Source organism: Oncorhynchus kisutch, linkage group LG10 (assembly GCF_002021735.2).
Source record: "Oncorhynchus kisutch isolate 150728-3 linkage group LG10, Okis_V2, whole genome shotgun sequence".
Lineage (NCBI taxonomy): Eukaryota > Metazoa > Chordata > Actinopteri > Salmoniformes > Salmonidae > Oncorhynchus > Oncorhynchus kisutch.
In genome coordinates this window covers 804,276-823,521 of record NC_034183.2, presented here as the reverse complement: position 1 = coordinate 823,521, position 19,246 = coordinate 804,276, and the positions used below count along the sequence as shown (strand labels likewise).

At 40.4% G+C, this 19,246-nt stretch overlaps 1 protein-coding gene across 2 annotated transcripts in view; it reads right to left on the bottom strand.

Moving 5' to 3' along the window:
• The window catches only part of dapk2b (death-associated protein kinase 2b), a 53,905-nt gene that overhangs the window by 17,121 nt on the left and 17,538 nt on the right, over positions 1-19,246 (bottom strand). For both annotated transcript variants that reach the window (XM_031832868.1, XM_031832869.1), the window contains exons 3-4: positions 10,018-10,239; positions 186-324 (exon numbers count right to left, since the gene is read on the bottom strand). In XM_031832868.1, the coding sequence (XP_031688728.1) occupies positions 186-324; positions 10,018-10,239 (361 nt within the window). The remainder of the gene's footprint in view (positions 1-185; positions 325-10,017; positions 10,240-19,246) is intronic.

The window sequence follows — 19,246 nt, the reverse complement described above, 5'->3', positions numbered from 1 at the left end:
ACGTTCACCACTGACTGCGGACATGACTCCTGACTGCCTGAGTGGTAGTAATAAGGTCACAGCCCTAACTTAGAGACACGCTACATTGATGACAGCTCACAACAATCCTTGGAGGAAGTATTTCTAACCAACAGCTCCACCACACAGGTTCCATATTGCTGAAACGGCATGAGCATGTAAAGTACCTTGAGGTCAAAGTGTGCTATCCTCTTGCCATGTAGGAACTGGACTCCGTTCAGGATCTGTTTGATGAACTGGGTAGCCTCCTCTTCGCTCAGAGACTCCTTCTGAGCCAGGAAGTCAAACAGCTCTCCTCCAGACACCCTGCAACACAAACACACACTTTTAGGGCTCCTGTGCTGCAGGTTATTAGGGAAATGATCTGTGGAATTCAGTGTCTTTCAGTGTGAGGCTGTCTAACTGACAGGCTGTCTGTCACACCATGCCTGCTATAACACTTACTGACAGGCCACACCATGCCCTGCTATAACACTTACTGATAGGCTGTCTGTCACACCATGCCTTCTATAACACTTACTGACAGGCTGTCTGTCACACCATGCCCTTCTATAACACTTACTGACAGGCCACACCATGCCCTGCTATAACACTTACTGACAGGCTGTCTGTCACACCATGCCTTCTATAACACTTACTGACAGGCCACACCATGCCCTGCTATAACACCTACTGACAGGCTGTCTGTCACACCATGCCTTCTATAACACTTACTGCCAGGCTGTCTGTCACACCATGCCTTCTATAACACTTACTGACAGGCCACACCATGCCCTGCTATAACACTTACTGACAGGCCACACCATGCCCTGCTATAACACTTACTGACAGGCCACACCATGCCCTGCTATAACACTTCCTTACAGACCACACCATGCCCTGCTATAACACTTACTGACAGGCTGTCTGTCACACCATGCCCTGCTATAACACTTACTGACAGGCTGTCTGTCACACCATGCCCTGATATAACACTTACTGACAGGTCACACCATGCCTTCTATAACACTAACTGACAGGCTGTCTATCACACCATGCCTTCTATAACACTTACTGACAGGCTGTCTGTCACACCATGCCCTGCTATAACACTTACTGACAGGCCACACCATGCCTTCTATAACACTTACTGACAGGCTGTCTGTCACACCATGCCTTCTATAACACTTACTGACAGGCTGTCTGTCACACCATGCCTTCTATAACACTTACTGACAGGCCACACCATGCCCTGCTATAACACTTACTGACAGGTCACACCATGCCCTGCTATAACACTTCCTTACAGGCCACACCATGCCCTGCTATAACACTTACTGACAGGCTGTCTGTCACACCATGCCCTGCTATAACACTTACTGACAGGCTGTCTGTCACACCATGCCCTGATATAACACTTACTGACAGGTCACACCATGCCTTCTATAACACTAAGTGACAGGCTGTCTGTCACACCATGCCTTCTATAACACTTACTGACAGGCTGTCTGTCACACCATGCCCTGCTATAACACTTACTGACAGGCCACACCATGCCTTCTATAACATTTACTGACAGGTCACACCATGCCTTCTATAACAGTAACTGACAGGCTGTCTTTCACACCATGCCCTCTATAACACTTACTGACAGGCTGTCTGTCACACCATGCCCTGCTATAACACTTACTGACAGGCCACACCATGCCCTGCTATAGTATTTATTGTGCTTAACAGTATTCTTGAACAGCACTGCCACTCCCCTTGCTTTGGGTGAGTAAGATGTTTCATATATTTCTTCATCCCAATCTGTTTTAGTTAGTTCCATGTCTTGTCCCATTAAATGAGTTTCCTGCAACAGGGCTGTCACATGTTAATTTCTTATGTGTTTCCTTTTAAAGTGTGACATGCCATGCACTTCACATTCCATGAAAATATGTTAAATTCTGAAAAAGCATTGTGTCTACCCATCTAAATTAGTCAAAGATTGTCATTCCTGTAGTACATAGGAAGAAGTAGAATTGACAAAACATAGGAAGAAGTTGGTAATATACAATGCCGACAACATGTACTTTAGATAACGTTTGTGCCATTAATAACTCAAAACAAAAACAGGAGACCTAGAGACAACATTTTCACACAATACCCTCATATACCCATTGTTCCCCCTCTACCTTCCTCCCCCCCGCCCTACGATCTAATTCCTGAGTAAACAAAACCACTCCTATATCTACTAAGCTTATTTCAATACGATCTAATTCCTGAGTAAACAAAACCACTCCTATATCTACTAAGCTTATTTCAATATGATCTAATTCCTGAGTAAACAAAACCACTCCTATATCTACTAAGCTTATTTCAATATGATCTAATTCCTGAGTAAACAAAACCACTCCTATATCTACTAAGCTTATTTCAATATGATCTAATTCCTGAGTAAACAAAACCACTCCTATATCTACTAAGCTTATTTCAATATGATCTAATTCCTGAGTAAACAAAACCACTCCTATATCTACTAAGCTTATTTCAATATGATCTAATTCCTGAGTAAACAAAACCACTCCTATATCTACTAAGCTTATTTCAATATGATCTAATTCCTGAGTAAACAAAACCACTCCTATATCTACTAAGCTTATTTCAATATGATCTAATTCCTGAGTAAACAAAACCACTCCTATATCTACTAAGCTTATTTCAATATGATCTAATTCCTGAGTAAACAAAACCACTCCTATATCTACTAAGCTTATTTCAATATGATCTAATTCCTGAGTAAACAAAACCACTCCTATACCTACTAAGCTTATTTCAATATGAAAAAGGATTAAAAGTTGTCTTATTTTAAAGTTTTAAACCAGATTCATTCATTCACTTTTTTAAAAAGTATTGTTGAACCTAAAAGGCTCTCCCCCCAAAAGGGATTATAGATACATAAATAAATACAATTAAAAAATATATATATATATAATCAAATGTTATTTTTCACATGCACCGAATACAACAGGTGTATAGATCGTACCGTGAAACGCTTTAACCAACAATGCAGGATCACTTGAATCGTTGTCAGTGATAAAGCAACGAAAAATATGCCCCCAGACAATCTGAAACCAGTAAATAATGACATGTACGCCTATCCTTCTTCTCTGTTTTTAAAGGTCATAGTTCATTTCATCATGTGGACAACGTTCAGGGAAGTTCATCTGCTGAAAAGTAAAGTTATGTGTCTGATTTATGAGGAATAATGTATACTTCCACCTCTTTTTTTCAGTCGGATTTCAAACGGTGTTGTTTGAAATAAAATAAAAGTAGCCTAGTTGTTATTACAGAGTGAAATCATATAAAATCTAAGTTTATTTGTCATGTGCGCCAAATACAACAGGTGTAGGAGACCGTACAGTAATATGCTTACTTACAGGCTCTAACCAATAGTGTGAAAAAAAGGTTGTGTGTGTGTGTGTGTGTGTGTGTGTGTGTGTGTGTGTGTGTGTGTGTGTGTGTGTGTGTGTGTGTGTGTGTGTGTGTGTGTGTGTGTGTGTGTGTGTGTGTGTGTGTGTGTGTGTAGGTAAATAAATAAAACAACAGTAAAAAGACATTTGAAAATAAGAGTAGTAGGATTAGTAATGGTAGTAGTAGTAGCATTAGTAATGGTAGTAGTAGTAGTATTAGTAATGGTAGTAGTAGTAGTATTAGTAATGGTAGTGGTAGTATTACTAGTAATGGTAGTAGTAGTAGTAGTATTAGTAATGGTAGTAGTAGTAGTAGTATTAGTAATGGTAGTAGTAGTAGTATTAGTAATGGTAGTGGTAGTATTATTAGTAATGGTAGTAGTAGTACTGGTAGTGGTAGTAATGGTAGTGGTAGTAGTATTAGTAATGGCAGTAGTATTAGTAATGGTAGTAGTAGTAGTACTGGTAGTGGTAGTAATGGTAGTGGTAGTAGTAGTGGTAATAGTAGTAATGGTAGTAGTAGTAGTATTAGTAATGGTAGTAATGGTAGTAGTAGTACTGGTAGTGGTAGTAATGGTAGTAATGGTAGTAGTAGTAGTATGAGTAATTGTAGTAGTAGTAGCAGTAGTAGTAGTAGTAGTAGTACTGGTTGTGGTAGTAATGGTAGTGGTGGTAGTAGTAGTAGTAATAGTAGTAATGGTAGTAGTAGTATTAGTAATTGTAGTAGTAGTACTGGTGGTGGTAGTAATGGTATTAATTGTAGTAGTAGTATTAGTAATGGTAGTAGTAGTACTGGTAGTGGTAGTAATGGTAGTAATGGTAGTAGTAGTAGTAGTAGTAGTAGTAGTAGTAGTAGTAGTAGTAGTAGTAGTAGTAGTAGTAATGATAGTGGTAGTAATGGTAGTGGTAGTAATGGTAGTGGTAGTGGTATTAGTAATGGTAGTGGTAGTAGTATTAGTAATGGTAGTATAAGTACTGGTAGTGGTAGTAATGGTAGTAGGAGTAGTATTAGTAATGGTAGTAGTAGTAGCAGTGGTAGTAATGGTAGTAGTAGTAGTAGTAGTAATGGTAGTGGTAGTAGTATTAGTAATGGTAGTAGTACTGGTCGTGGTAGTAGTATTAGTAATGGTAGTAGTAGTAGTAGTACTGGTAGTGGTAGTAATGGTAGTAGTAGTATTAGTAGTATTAGTAGTAGTAATGGTAGTGGTAGTATTATTAGTAATGGTAGTAGTAGTAGTAGTAGTAGTAATGGTAGTAGTAGTAGTATTAGAAATGGTAGTGGTAGTATTATTAGTAATGGTAGTAGTAGTACTGGTATTGGTAGTAATGGTAGTAGTAGTAGTATTAGTAATGGCAGTAGTAGTAGTAGTAGTAGTAGTGCTGGTAGTAATGGTAGTAGTAGTAGTATTAGTAATGGTAGTGGTAGTAGTATTAGTAATGGTAGTAGTATTAGTATTAGTAATGGTAGTAGTAGTAGTAGTAGTAATGGTAGTAGTAGTAGTATTAGTAATGGTAGTGGTAGTATTATTAGTAATGTTAGTAGTAGTACTGGTAGTGGTAGTAATGGTAGTAGTAGTAGTATTAGTAATGGTAGTAGTAGTAGTAGTAGTAGTACTGGTAGTAATGGAAGTAGTAGTATTAGTCATGGTAGTAGTAGTACTGGTAGTGGTAGTTATGGTAATGGTAGTTGTATTAGTAATGGTAGTGGTAGTAGTATTAGTAATGGTAGTATTAGTAGTAGTACTGGTAGTGGTAGTAATGGTAGTACTGGTAGTGGTAGTAGTAGTGGTAATAGTAGTAGTAGTAGTAGTAGGAATAGTAGTAATGGTAGTAGTAGTATTGGTAATGGTAGTAGTAGTACTGGCAGTGGTAGTAATGGTAGTAGTAGTAGTAGTAGTATTAGTAATGGTAGTAGTAGTAGTAGTAGTAGTACTGGTAGTAATGGTGGTAGTAGTAGTATTAGTAATGGTATTGGTAGTAGTATTAGTACTGGTAGTGGTAGTAATGGTAGTGGTAGTAGTATTAGTAATGGCAGTAGTATTAGTAATGGTAGTAGTAGTAGTACTGGTAGTGGTAGTAATGGTAGTGGTAGTAGTAGTGGTAATAGTAGTAATGGTAGTAGTATTAGTATTAGTAATGGTAGTAATGGTAGTAGTAGTACTGGTAGTGGTAGTAATGGTAGTAATGGTGGTAGTAGTAGTATGAGTAATGGTAGTAGTAGTAGTGGTAGTAGTAGTAGTAGTACTGGTAGTGGTAGTAATGGTAGTGGTGGTAGTAGTAGTACTGGTCACCTAGTAATGGTAGTAGTAGTACTGGTAGTAATGGTAGTAGTAATAGTAGTACTGGTAGTGGTAGTAGTATTAGTAATGGTAGTAGTAGTATTAGTAGTAGTAGTAGTAGTAGTAGTAGTAGTAGTAGTAGTAGTAGTAGTAATGGTAGTGGTAGTATTATTAGTAATGGTAGTAGTAGTACTGGTCGTGGTAGTAATGGTAGTGGTAGTGATATTAGTATTGGTAGTGGTAGTAGTAGTAGTAATAGTAGTAATGGTAGTAGTAGTAGTATCAGTAATGGTAGTAGTAGTACTGGTAGTGGTAGTAATGGTAGTAGTAGTAGTATTAGTAATGGTAGTAGTAGTAGCTGTACTGGTAGTGGTAGTAATGGTAGTAGTAGTAGTATGAGTAATGGTAGTAGTAGTAGTAGTGGTAGTAGTAGTACTGGTAGTGGTAGTAATGGTAGTGGTGGTAGTAGTAGTAGTAGTAATAGTAGTAATGGTAGTAGTAGTATTAGTAATTGTAGTAGTAGTACTGGTGGTGGTAGTAATGGTATTAATTGTAGTAGTAGTAGTAGTAGTAGTAGTAGTAGTAATGGTAGTGGTAGTGGTATTAGTAATGGTAGTGGTAGTAGTATTAGTAATGGTAGTAGTAGTAGTGGTAGTAATAGTAGTACTGTTAGTAGTAGTAGTATTAGTAATGGTAGTAATGGTAATAGTAGTAATGGTAGTGGTAGTGGTATTAGTAATGGTGGTGGTAGTAGTATTAGTAATGGTAGTAGTAGTAGTACTGGTAGTAATGGTAGTAGTAATAGTAGTAATGGTAGTAGTATTAGTATTAGTAATGGTAGTAGTAGTAGTATTAGTAATGGTAGTAGTAGTAGTGGTAGTGGTAGTACTGGTAGTACTGGTAGTAGTAGTAGTAGTATTAGTAATGGTAGTAGTATTACTGGTAGTGGTAGTAATGGTAGTAATTGTAGTAGTAGTCATAGTAGTAGTAGTAGTAGTAGTGGTAGTAATGGTAGTAGTAGTACTGGTAGTGGTAGTAATGGTAGTGGTAGTGGTATTAGTAATGGTAGTGGTAGTAGTATTAGTAATGGTAGTAGTAGTAGTAGTGGTAGTGGTAGTAATGGTAGTAGTAGTAGTATTAGTAATGGTAGTAGTAGTAGTAGTAGTAGTATTAATGGTAGTAGTAGTAGTAGTAGTACTGGTAGTGGTGGTAATGGTAGTACTGGTAGTAGTAGTAGTATTAGTAATGGTAGTAGTAGTAGTAGTAGTAGTGGTAGTAGTAGTAATAGTAGTATTAGTAATGGTAGTAGTAGTAGTAGTAGTGGTAGTAGTAGTAATAGTAGTAATGGTAGTGGTAGTAGTAGTAGTAGTAATAGTAGTAACGGTAGTAGTAGTAGTATTCGTAATGGTAGTAGTAGTAGTAGTACTGGTAGTAATGGTAGTTGTAGTGGTATTAGTAATGGTAGTGGTAGTAGTAGTAGTAATAGTAGTAATGGTAGTGGTAGTAGTAGTAATGGTAGTAGTGTAGTAGTAGTATTAGTAATGGTAGTAGTAGTAGTAGTAGTGGTAGTAGTAGTAATAGTAGTAATGGTAGTGGTAGTAGTAGTAGTAGTAATAGTAGTAATGGTAGTAGTAGTATTATTCGTAATGGTAGTAGTAGTAGTAGTAGTAGTACTGGTAGTAATGGTAGTGGTAGTAGTAGTAGTAGTAATAGTAGTAATGGTAGTGGTAGTAGTAGTAATGGTAGTAGTGTAGTAGTTGTATTAGTAATGGTATTAGTAGTAGTAGTACTGGTAGTGGTAGTAATGGTAGTACACGTACGATCCCCAGTTATCGGCCACCTTACTATTTGTTCAATCACAAGATATATTAGTTTCATTTTGTTCAAAAAAGAGACACCAACCTCGAATCTGAAGTGTTTACTAGATAGTTTCTCTAGACCTTCCGGTAAAAATAATTGTTTTTAAAATGACTTCCCTGAAATTCGTCAGGTAAAAAGTTGGATATTAAATTTTGTGGTCTGTTGCGCAGTCAAATTTGACAATATACACCCTGTCCCACAAAATGTGTAAATGTTGTTTTTCTTTTTAAACTCTCACAACTTAACTTACATAAATTGCAATGGAAATCGGTGGTTAGCTAGCTAGAAGGGTGTCTTTAGTCGCAAAACTTACCATTATTTCCCAGCCCATTTAAATGTTGAGGCTAGAGGTGATTTAGTCCCCTAACTAACCGATAGAGTCTGTTATGGGAAGTCGGATGCTGGGGGAAAATGTAACTATTCCTCATGCTGTTAATTTTCTCTCTGCATTGTTGGGAAGGACCTGTTAGCATTTCACTGTTAGTCTACACCTGTTGTTTACGAAGGATGTGACAAATTCAAATTTGATTTTGACAGCTGATAACACCATGGACATCACATCCTCTGTTAGACAGGGCCAGCTGATATTACCATGGACAAAACATCCTCTCTAGATTTTATCACACTAATGTCTGCTCTTCTCTAACAGATTGTACTCTCACAGACTAGACTCTCACAGACTGGACTCTCACAGACTAGACTCTCACAGGCTGGACTCTCACAGACTGGACTCTCACAGACTGGACTCTCACAGACTGGACTCTCTCAGGCTGGACTCTCACAGGCTGGACTCTCACAGGCTGGACTCTCACAGACTGGACTCTCACAGACTGGACTCTCAGGTGTTAGAGATACATAAGTTTAATAGATGGTCTATATACATCCAGTCTAATAGATGGTCTATATACTGTCTATCCAGTCTAATAGATGGTCTATATACTGTATATCCAGTCTAATAGATGGTATATATACATCCAGTCTAATAGATGGTCTATATACTGTCTATCCAGTCTAATAGATGGTCTATATACTGTATATCCAGTCTAATAGATGGTCTATATATACATCCAGTCTAATAGATGGTCTATATATACATCCAGTCTAATAGATGGTCTATATATACATCCAGTCTAATAGATGGTCTATATATACATCCAGTCTAATAGATGGTCTATATATACATCCAGTCTAATAGATGGTATATATATACATCCAGTCTAATAGATGGTCTATATATACATCCAGTCTAATAGATGGTCTATATATACATCCAGTCTAATAGATGGTCTATATATACATCCAGTCTAATAGATGGTCTATATATACATCCAGTCTAATAGATGGTCTATATATACATCCAGTCTAATAGATGGTCTATATATACATCCAGTCTAATAGATGGTCTATATATACATCCAGTCTAATAGATGGTCTATATACTGTATATCCAGTCTAATAGATGGTCTATATACTGTATATCCAGTCTAATAGATGGTCTATATATACATCCAGTCTAATAGATGGTCTATATATACATCCAGTCTAATAGATGGTCTATATATACATCCAGTCTAATAGATGGTCTATATATACATCCAGTCTAATAGATTATATATATATACATCCAGTCTAATAGATGGTCTATATACTGTCTATCCAGTCTAATAGATGGTCTATATACTGTATATCCAGTCTAATAGATGGTCTATATATACATCCAGTCTAATAGATGGTCTATATACTGTCTATCCAGTCTAATAGATGGTCTATACACTGTATATCCAGTCTAATAGATGGTCTATATACTGTCTATCCAGTCTAATAGATGGTCTATATACTGTATATCCAGTCTAATAGATGGTCTATATACTGTATATCCAGTCTAATAGATGGTCTATATACTGTCTATCCAGTCTAATAGATGGTCTAATAGTCTAATAGACATTGAGTGGCTGCTGCCAACATACTGACTCAACTCCAGCCACTTTAATAATGGAAACATTGATGTAAAAATGTATCACTAGTCACTTTAAACAATGCCACTTTATATAATGTTTAGATACCCTACATTACTCATCTCATATGTATATACTGTACTCTATCATCTACTGCATCTTGCCTATGCCGTTCTGTACCATCACTCATTCATATATCTTTATGTACATATTCTTTATCCCTTTACACTTGTGTGTATAAGGTAGTTGTTGTGGAATTGTTAGGTTAGATTACTCGTTGGTTATTACTGCATTGTCAGAACTAGAAGCACAAGCATTTCGCTACACTCACATTAACATCTGCTAACCATGTGTATGTGACAAATAACATTTGATTTGATTTGAAGGAGTGCAATGTAATGGCTGAACAGCAACCAGACTGTCTGGATGGATGCTTGCGTGTGTGCATGTGTGTGCGTGTCCCTCTTCACTCACAGTTCCAGTATGAGCACCACGTCAGTGCGGGTCTCGTAGACATCATGCAACGCTACAATGTTGGGATGTGTGACCAGCTCTAGGATGTCCACCTCTCTCTCTATGTCTTCCCTCCTCACTCCCCTCCTGCTGGCCCGGCCATGACACTTCTTCACAAACTTGGCAGCATACTCCAGACCCGAGCACTTGTCCCGGACACGCTTCACGATGGCAAACTGGCCACTGAGGATGCAAAGAGCACACAGAGGATGACATCAAATTGACTACGAAGGATGCAGAGAACACACAAAAAGGTACATTTGAAAATATAAATCTCTGACAAAGCAGAGGATGATATCATCTCTGACCTCATCCAATAGACTGGGAATGTCTGGGGAATTTGGGACTGACATGGTTGAACAACAGTCTGATGGTTGAACAACAGTTACAGTCTGATGGTTGAACAACAGTCTGATGGTTGAACAACAGTTACAGTCTGATGGTTGAACAACAGTCTGATGGTTGAACAACAGTTACAGTCTGATGATTGAACAACAGTTACAGTCTGATGGTTGAACAACAGTTACAGTCTGATGGTTGAACAACAGTTACAGTCTGATGGTTGAACAACAGTTACAGTCTGATGGTTGAACAACAGTTACAGTCTGATGGTTGAACAACAGTTACAGTCTGATGGTTGAACAACAGTCTGATGGTGGAATAACAGTATGATGGTTGAACAACAGTCTGATGGTTGAACAACAGTTACAGTCTGATGGTTGAACAACAGTTACAGTCTGATGGTTGAACAACAGTCTGATGGTTGAACAACAGTTACAGTCTGATGGTTGAACAACAGTTACAGTCTGATGATTGAACAACAGTCTGATGGTTGAACAACAGTTACAGTCTGATGGTTGAACAACAGTCTGATGGTTGAACAACAGTTACAGTCTGACGGTTGAACAACAGTTACAGTCTGATGGTTGAACAACAGTTACAGTCTGATGGTTGAACAACAGTCTGATGGTTGAACAACAGTCTGATGGTGGAACAACAGTTACAGTCTGATGGTTGAACAACAGTTACAGTCTGATGGTGGAACAACAGTTACAGTCTGATGGTTGAACAACAGTCTGATGGTGGAATAACAGTCTGATGGTTGAACAACAGTTACAGTCTGATGGTTGAACAACAGTCTGATGGTTGAACAACAGTTACAGTCTGATGGTTGAACAACAGTTACAGTCTGATGGTTGAACAACAGTCTGATGGTTGAACAACAGTCTGATGGTTGAACAACAGTCTGATGGTTGAACAACAGTCTGATGGTTGAACAACAGTTACAGTCTGATGGTTGAACAACAGTTACAGTCTGATGGTTGAACAACAGTTACAGTCTGATGGTTGAACAACAGTTACAGTCTGATGGTTGAACAACAGTTACAGTCTGATGGTTGAACAACAGTTACAGTCTGATGGTTGAACAACAGTTACAGTCTGATGATTGAACAACAGTTACAGTCTGATGGTTGAACAACAGTTACAGTCTGATGGTTGAACAACAGTCTGATGGTTGAACAACAGTTACAGTCTGATGGTTGAACAACAGTTACAGTCTGATGGTTGAACAACAGTTACAGTCTGATGGTTGAACAACAGTTACAGTCTGATGGTTGAACAACAGTTACAGTCTGATGATTGAACAACAGTTACAGTCTGATGGTTGAACAACAGTTACAGTCTGATGGTTGAACAACAGTTACAGTCTGATGATTGAACAACAGTTACAGTCTGATGGTTGAACAACAGTCTGATGGTTGAACAACAGTTACAGTCTGATGGTTGAACAACAGTTACAGTCTGATGGTTGAACAACAGTTACAGTCTGATGGTTGAACAACAGTTACAGTCTGATGGTTGAACAACAGTTACAGTCTGATGATTGAACAACAGTTACAGTCTGATGGTTGAACAACAGTTACAGTCTGATGGTTGAACAACAGTTACAGTCTGATGGTTGAACAACAGTCTGATGGTTGAACAACAGTTACAGTCTGATGGTTGAACAACAGTTACAGTCTGATGGTTGAACAACAGTCTGATGGTTGAACAACAGTCTGATGGTTGAACAACAGTCTGATGGTTGAACAACAGTTACAGTCTGATGGTTGAACAACAGTTACAGTCTGATGACGGTTGAACAACAGTCTGATGGTTGAACAACAGTCTGATGGTTGAACAACAGTTACAGTCTGATGGTTGAACAACAGTTACAGTCTGATGGTTGAACAACAGTCTGATGGTTGAACAACAGTTACAGTCTGATGGTTGAACAACAGTTACAGTCTGATGGTTGAGCAACAGTTACAGTCTGATGGTTGAACAACAGTTACAGTCTGACGGTTGAACAACAGTCTGATGGTTGAACAACAGTCTGATGGTTGAACAACAGTTACAGTCTGATGGTTGAACAACAGTTACAGTCTGATGGTTGAACAACAGTCTGATGGTTGAACAACAGTTACAGTCTGATGATTGAACAACAGTTACAGTCTGATGGTTGAACAACAGTTACAGTCTGACGGTTGAACAACAGTCTGATGGTTGAACAACAGTCTGATGGTTGAACAACAGTTACAGTCTGATGGTTGAACAACAGTTACAGTCTGATGGTTGAACAACAGTCTGATGGTTGAACAACAGTTACAGTCTGATGGTTGAACAACAGTCTGATGGTTGAACAACAGTTACAGTCTGATGATTGAACAACAGTTACAGTCTGATGGTTGAACAACAGTTACAGTCTGACGGTTGAACAACAGTTACAGTCTGACGGTTGAACAACAGTTACAGTCTGATGGTTGAACAACAGTTACAGTCTGATGGTTGAACAACAGTCTGATGGTTGAACAACAGTTACAGTCTGACGGTTGAACAACAGTTACAGTCTGATGGTTGAACAACAGTCTGATGGTTGAATAACAGTCTGACGGTTGAACAACAGTTACAGTCTGATGGTTGAACAACAGTTACAGTCTGATGGTTGAACAACAGTTACAGTCTGATGGTTGAACAACAGTTACAGTCTGATGGTTGAACAACAGTTACAGTCTGATGGTTGAACAACAGTTACAGTCTGACGGTTGAACAACAGTTACAGTCTGATGGTTGAACAACAGTTACAGTCTGATGGTTGAACAACAGTCTGATGGTTGAACAACAGTCTGATGGTTGAACAACAGTTACAGTCTGATGATTGAACAACAGTTACAGTCTGATGGTTGAACAACAGTTACAGTCTGATGGTTGAACAACAGTTACAGTCTGATGGTTGAACAACAGTCTGATGGTTGAACAACAGTCTGATGGTTGAACAACAGTTACAGTCTGATGGTTGAACAACAGTTACAGTCCGATGGTTGAATAACAGTTACAGTCTGATGGTTGAACAACAGTCTGATGGTTGAACAACAGTCTGATGGTTGAACAACAGTCTGACGGTTGAACAACAGTTACAGTCTGATGGTTGAACAACAGTTACAGTCTGATGGTTGAACAACAGTTACAGTCTGATGGTTGAACAACAGTCTGATGGTTGAACAACAGTTACAGTCTGATGGTTGAACAACAGTTACAGTCTGATGGTTGAACAACAGTCTGATGGTTGAACAACAGTTACAGTCTGATGGTTGAACAACAGTTACAGTCTGATGGTTGAACAACAGTCTGACGGTTGAACAACAGTCTGATGGTTGAACAACAGTTACAGTCTGATGGTTGAACAACAGTCTGATGGTTGAACAACAGTTACAGTCTGATGGTTGAACAACAGTTACAGTCTGATGGTTGAACAACAGTCTGACGGTTGAACAACAGTCTGATGGTTGAACAACAGTTACAGTCTGATGGTTGAACAACAGTCTGATGGTTGAACAACAGTTACAGTCTGATGGTTGAACAACAGTTACAGTCTGATGGTTGAACAACAGTCTGACGGTTGAACAACAGTCTGATGGTTGAACAACAGTTACAGTCTGATGGTTGAACAACAGTTACAGTCTGATGGTTGAACAACAGTCTGACGGTTGAACAACAGTCTGATGGTTGAACAACAGTTACAGTCTGATGGTTGAACAACAGTCTGACGGTTGAACAACAGTCTGATGGTTGAACAACAGTTACAGTCTGATGATTGAACAACAGTTACAGTCTGATGGTTGAATAACAGTTACAGTCTGATGGTTGAACAACAGTCTGATGGTTGAACAACAGTTACAGTCTGATGGTTGAACAACAGTTACAGTCTGATGGTTGAACAACAGTCTGATGGTTGAACAACAGTTACAGTCTGATGGTTGAACAACAGTTACAGTCTGATGGTTGAACAACAGTTACAGTCTGATGGTTGAACAACAGTTACAGTCTGACGGTTGAACAACAGTTACAGTCTGATGGTTGAACAACAGTCTGATGGTTGAACAACAGTCTGATGGTGGAACAACAGTCTGACGGTTGAACAACAGTTACAGTCTGACGGTTGAACAACAGTTACAGTCTGACGGTTGAACAACAGTTACAGTCTGATGGTTGAACAATAGTTACAGTCTGACGGTTGAACAACAGTTACAGTCTGATGGTTGAACAACAGTTACAGTCTGATGGTTGAACAACAGTCTGATGGTTGAACAACAGTTACAGTCTGATGGTTGAACAACAGTTACAGTCTTATGGTTGAACAACAGTTACAGTCTGACGGTTGAACAACAGTTACAGTCTGATGGTTGAACAACAGTTACAGTCTGATGGTTGAACAACAGTCTGATGGTTGAACAACAGTTACAGTCTGACGGTTGAACAACAGTCTGATGTTTGAACAACAGTTACAGTCTGATGGTTGAACAACAGTTACAGTCTGACGGTTGAACAACAGTTACAGTCTGATGGTTGAACAACAGTTACAGTCTGATGGTTGAACAACAGTTACAGTCTGATGGTTGAACAACAGTCTGATGGTTGAACAACAGTCTGATGGTTGAACAACAGTTACAGTCTGATGAGCTGAGCAACGTGATCAGATCAGAGCTGTAGTAACGTGACCAGATCAGAGCTGTAGCAACGTGATCAGATCAGAGCTGTAGCAACGTGATCAGATCAGAGCTAAAGCAACGTGATCAGATCAGAGCTGTAACAACTATAGATCTGTAGCAACGTGATCAGATCAGAGCTGTAACAACTATAGATCTGTAGCAACGTGACCAGATCAGAGCTGTAGCAACGTGATCAGATCAGAGCTGTAGCAACGTGACCAGATCAGAGCTGTAGCAAAGTGATCAGATCAGAGCTGTAACAACGTTATCAGATCAGAGCTGTAGCAACGTGATCAGATCAGAGCTATAGCAACGTGATCAGATCAGAGCTGTAGCAACGTGATCAGATCAGAGCTGTAGCAAAGTGATCAGATCAGAGCTGTAACAACGTTATCAGATCAGAGCTGTAGCAACGTGATCAGATCAGAGCTATAGCAACGTGATCAGATCAGAGCTGTAGCAACGTGATCAGATCAGAGCTGTAGCAACATGATCAGATCAGAGCTGTAGCAACGTGATCAGATCAGAGCTGTAGCAACGTGACCAGATCAGAGCTGTAGCAACATGACCAGATCAGAGCTGTAACAACTAGAGATCTGTAGCAACGTGATCAGATCAGAGCTGTAGCAACTAGAGATCTGTAGCAACGTGATCAGATCAGAGCTGTAGCAACGTGATCAGATCAGAGCTGTAGCAACGTGATCAGATCAGAGCTGTAACAACTAGAGATCTATAGCAACGTGATCAGATCAGAGCTGTAGCAACTAGAGATCTGTAGCAACGTGATCAGATCAGAGTTGTAGCAACGTGATCAGTTCAGAGCTGTAGCAACGTGATCAGATCAGAGCTGAAGCAACTAGAGATCTGTAGCAACGTGATCAGATCAGAGTTGTAGCAACGTGATCAGTTCAGAGCTGTAGCAACGTGATCAGATCAGAGCTGTAGCAACTAGAGATCTGTAGCAACGTGATCAGATCAGAGCTGTAGCAACTAGAGATCTGTAGCAACGTGATCAGATCAGAGCTGTAGCAACGTGATCAGATCAGAGCTGTAGCAACGTGATCAGATCAGAGCTGTAGCAACGTGATCAGATCAGAGCTGTAACAACTAGAGATCTGTAGCAACGTGATCCGATCAGAGCTGTAGCAACTAGAGATCTGTAGCAACGTGATCAGATCAGAGTTGTAGCAACGTGATCAGTTCAGAGCTGTAGCAACGTGATCAGATCAGAGCTGAAGCAACTAGAGATCTGTACTCTAGCAACATGTACCAGTCTGCTTCATGCCAAGCCACTTTCCCATCTTACCTAACTAACTAAGTCGCTGGCAGAGTGCAGCTTCCTGCCTCTCTAACTCTCCCAGTAAGCCATGGGGCACCACAACGGGATATTCAGGGGGACAATTTCACCTTAAGCAAAGATGACCGCTTTCCCTGCTCGGCTGCTAACTACTTATGACGATAAAAGAACACAGACTTAGAGTTTGGGAGGAAGTCCAAAGCTTGGCTTGTGTCAGATGGGAGCAGAGTACAGCCAGAGAACTATTCTCCCACTCCATCAAATGTTCTGCCAAATATCTGAACCACCCCTCGTACTCCCAAATCTCCAGAAGAGGTCACAACAGAGGTGTTTCCCAAAGCTCCTACAACAGACGTATTGTTCTCGCATGTGTGGTTGTAAAGGGTTCCAGGACATAGCTACCACAACATAGCTACCATAGCTTCCAGGACATAGCTACCATAGCTTCCAGGACATAGCTACCACAACATAGCTACCATAGCTACCACAACATAGCTACCATAGCTTCCAGGACATAGCTACCATAGCTTCCAGGACATAGCTACCATAGCTACCACAACATAGCCACCACAACATAGCTACCATAGCTTCCAGGACATAGCTACCATAGCTTCCAGGACATAGCTACCATAGCTACCATAGCTTCCAGGACATAGCTACCATAACTTCCAGGACATAGCTACCATAGCTTCCAGGACATAGCTACCATAGCTTCCAGGACATAGCTACCATAGCTTCCAGGACATAGCTACCATAGCTTCCAGGACATAGCTACCATAGCTTCCAGGACATAGCCACCACAACATAGCTACCATAGCTTCCAGGACATAGCTACCATAGCTTCCAGGACATAGCTACCATAGCTTCCAGGACATAGCTACCACAACTGAAATCATCAGCTTCTTTATTGAACGTTCCGATTTACTGATTGTGTCTGTGATTTTTACAACAGGGCTCATTTACAAAAAGAGACCTGGGTCTCAATATGACTCCCTGGTAAATAAAGGTTAAACAGTTGACCTAACATGGACCTAATTACTGGGCATCAGTGTGAGAGACTGTGGTTCACGTAGAATGTGTCAACGTGTCCCCATTGACAGGGTAGATTACAACACAGCAGCAATAAAGGACAGACTGAATATCACATAGCCTAACACAGCTGGTATGTTCATGGAATGAAAGAAAGAGGAGGTTCAAATAGTTCCCTAGTGATGTGTACAGGGTAAACACAACGTCTCTGTCAGGGTATGATGACACCGTATTCTGTTGCCTTGAGAAAGTTATCATCCTGACACTGACAGGCTGCTATCAATGCTGATTAATCCTGCTGGCTGCTGCCACTCCTGTCCTGCTTGCATCATGCCTGCTGCAGTGTCCTCTCCTGTCCTGCTTGCATCATGCCTGCTGCAGTGTCCTGTCCTGCTTACATCATGCCTGCTGCATTGTCCTCTCCTGTCCTGCTTGCATCATGCCTGCTGCAGTGTCCTGTCCTGTCCTGCTTGCATCATGCCTGCTGCAGTGTCCTCTCCTGTCCTACTTGCATCATGCCTGCTGCAGTGTCCTCTCCTGTCCTGCTTGCATCATGCCTGCTGCAGTGTCCTCTCCTGTCCTGATTGCATCATGCCTGCTGCAGTGTCCTGTCCTGTCCTGATTGCATCATGCCTGCTGCAGTGTCCTCTCCTGTCCTGATAGCATCATGCCTGATGCAGTGTCCTCTCCTGTCCTGCTTGCATCATGCCTGCTGCAGTGTCCTGTCCTGCTTGCATCATGCCTGCTGCAGTGTCCTGTCCTATCCTGCTTGCATCATGCCTGCTGCAGTGTCCTCTCCTGTCCTGCTTGCATCATGCCTGCTGCAGTGTCCTCTCCTGTCCTGCTTGCATCATGCCTGCTGCAGTGTCCTGTCCTGCTTGCATCATGCCTGATGCAGTGTCCTCTCCTGCTTGCATCATGCCTGCTGCAGTGTCCTGTCCTGCTTGCATCATGCCTGCTGCAGTGTCCTGTCCTGCTTGCATCATGCCTGATGCAGTGTCCTCTCCTGCTTGCATCATGCCTGCTCCATAATGGCCAGTCACTCTGTAATGTACCACAGGGGCCTGTGTTAGGCCTGCTCACGCCATGTACTTCCATGTTACACAAGATATAGCTCAGTCTTAACTCTCTAGTGATCTGCAACCAAGTTAAATACAGGCTATTATTCATATTATCAGCCCGATAAGGACTTTGACGAGCTGGTTAAGCCTAACACGGAATCCAAACCGGTTGCGCCCGTGCGCCATCGTGCATACATGTATTTTGTCCCCCCACACCAAACGCGATCACGACACGCAGGTTAAAATATCAAAACAAACTCGGAACCAATTACATTAATTTGTGGACAGGTCGAAAGTCATTAAACATGTATGGCAATTTAGCTAGTTAGCTTGTACTTGTTAGCTAATTTGTCCTGGGATATAAACATTGAGTAGTTATTTTCCCTGAAATGGACAAGCTCCTCTACTCCGACAATTAATCCACACATAAAACGGCCAACCGAATCGTTTCTAGTCATCTCTCCTCCTTCCAGGCTTTTTCATCGTTTAACTTATATGGTGATCGCATCTAAACTTTCATTGTATTACAACTACCGGCAAAACAGTTCGTCTTTCAGTCACCCACGTGGGTATAACCAATGAGGAGATGGCACGTGGGTACCTGCAACTATAAACCAATGAGGAGATGGGAGAGGCAGAACTTTCAGCGCGATCTGCGTCAGAAATATGAGTGACTTCTATTTTAGCCCTTGGCAACACAGACGCTCGTTGACGTGCGCGAGCAGTGTGGGTGCATTAATTGAATAACATGGATTTCTACATTTAATTTGCGA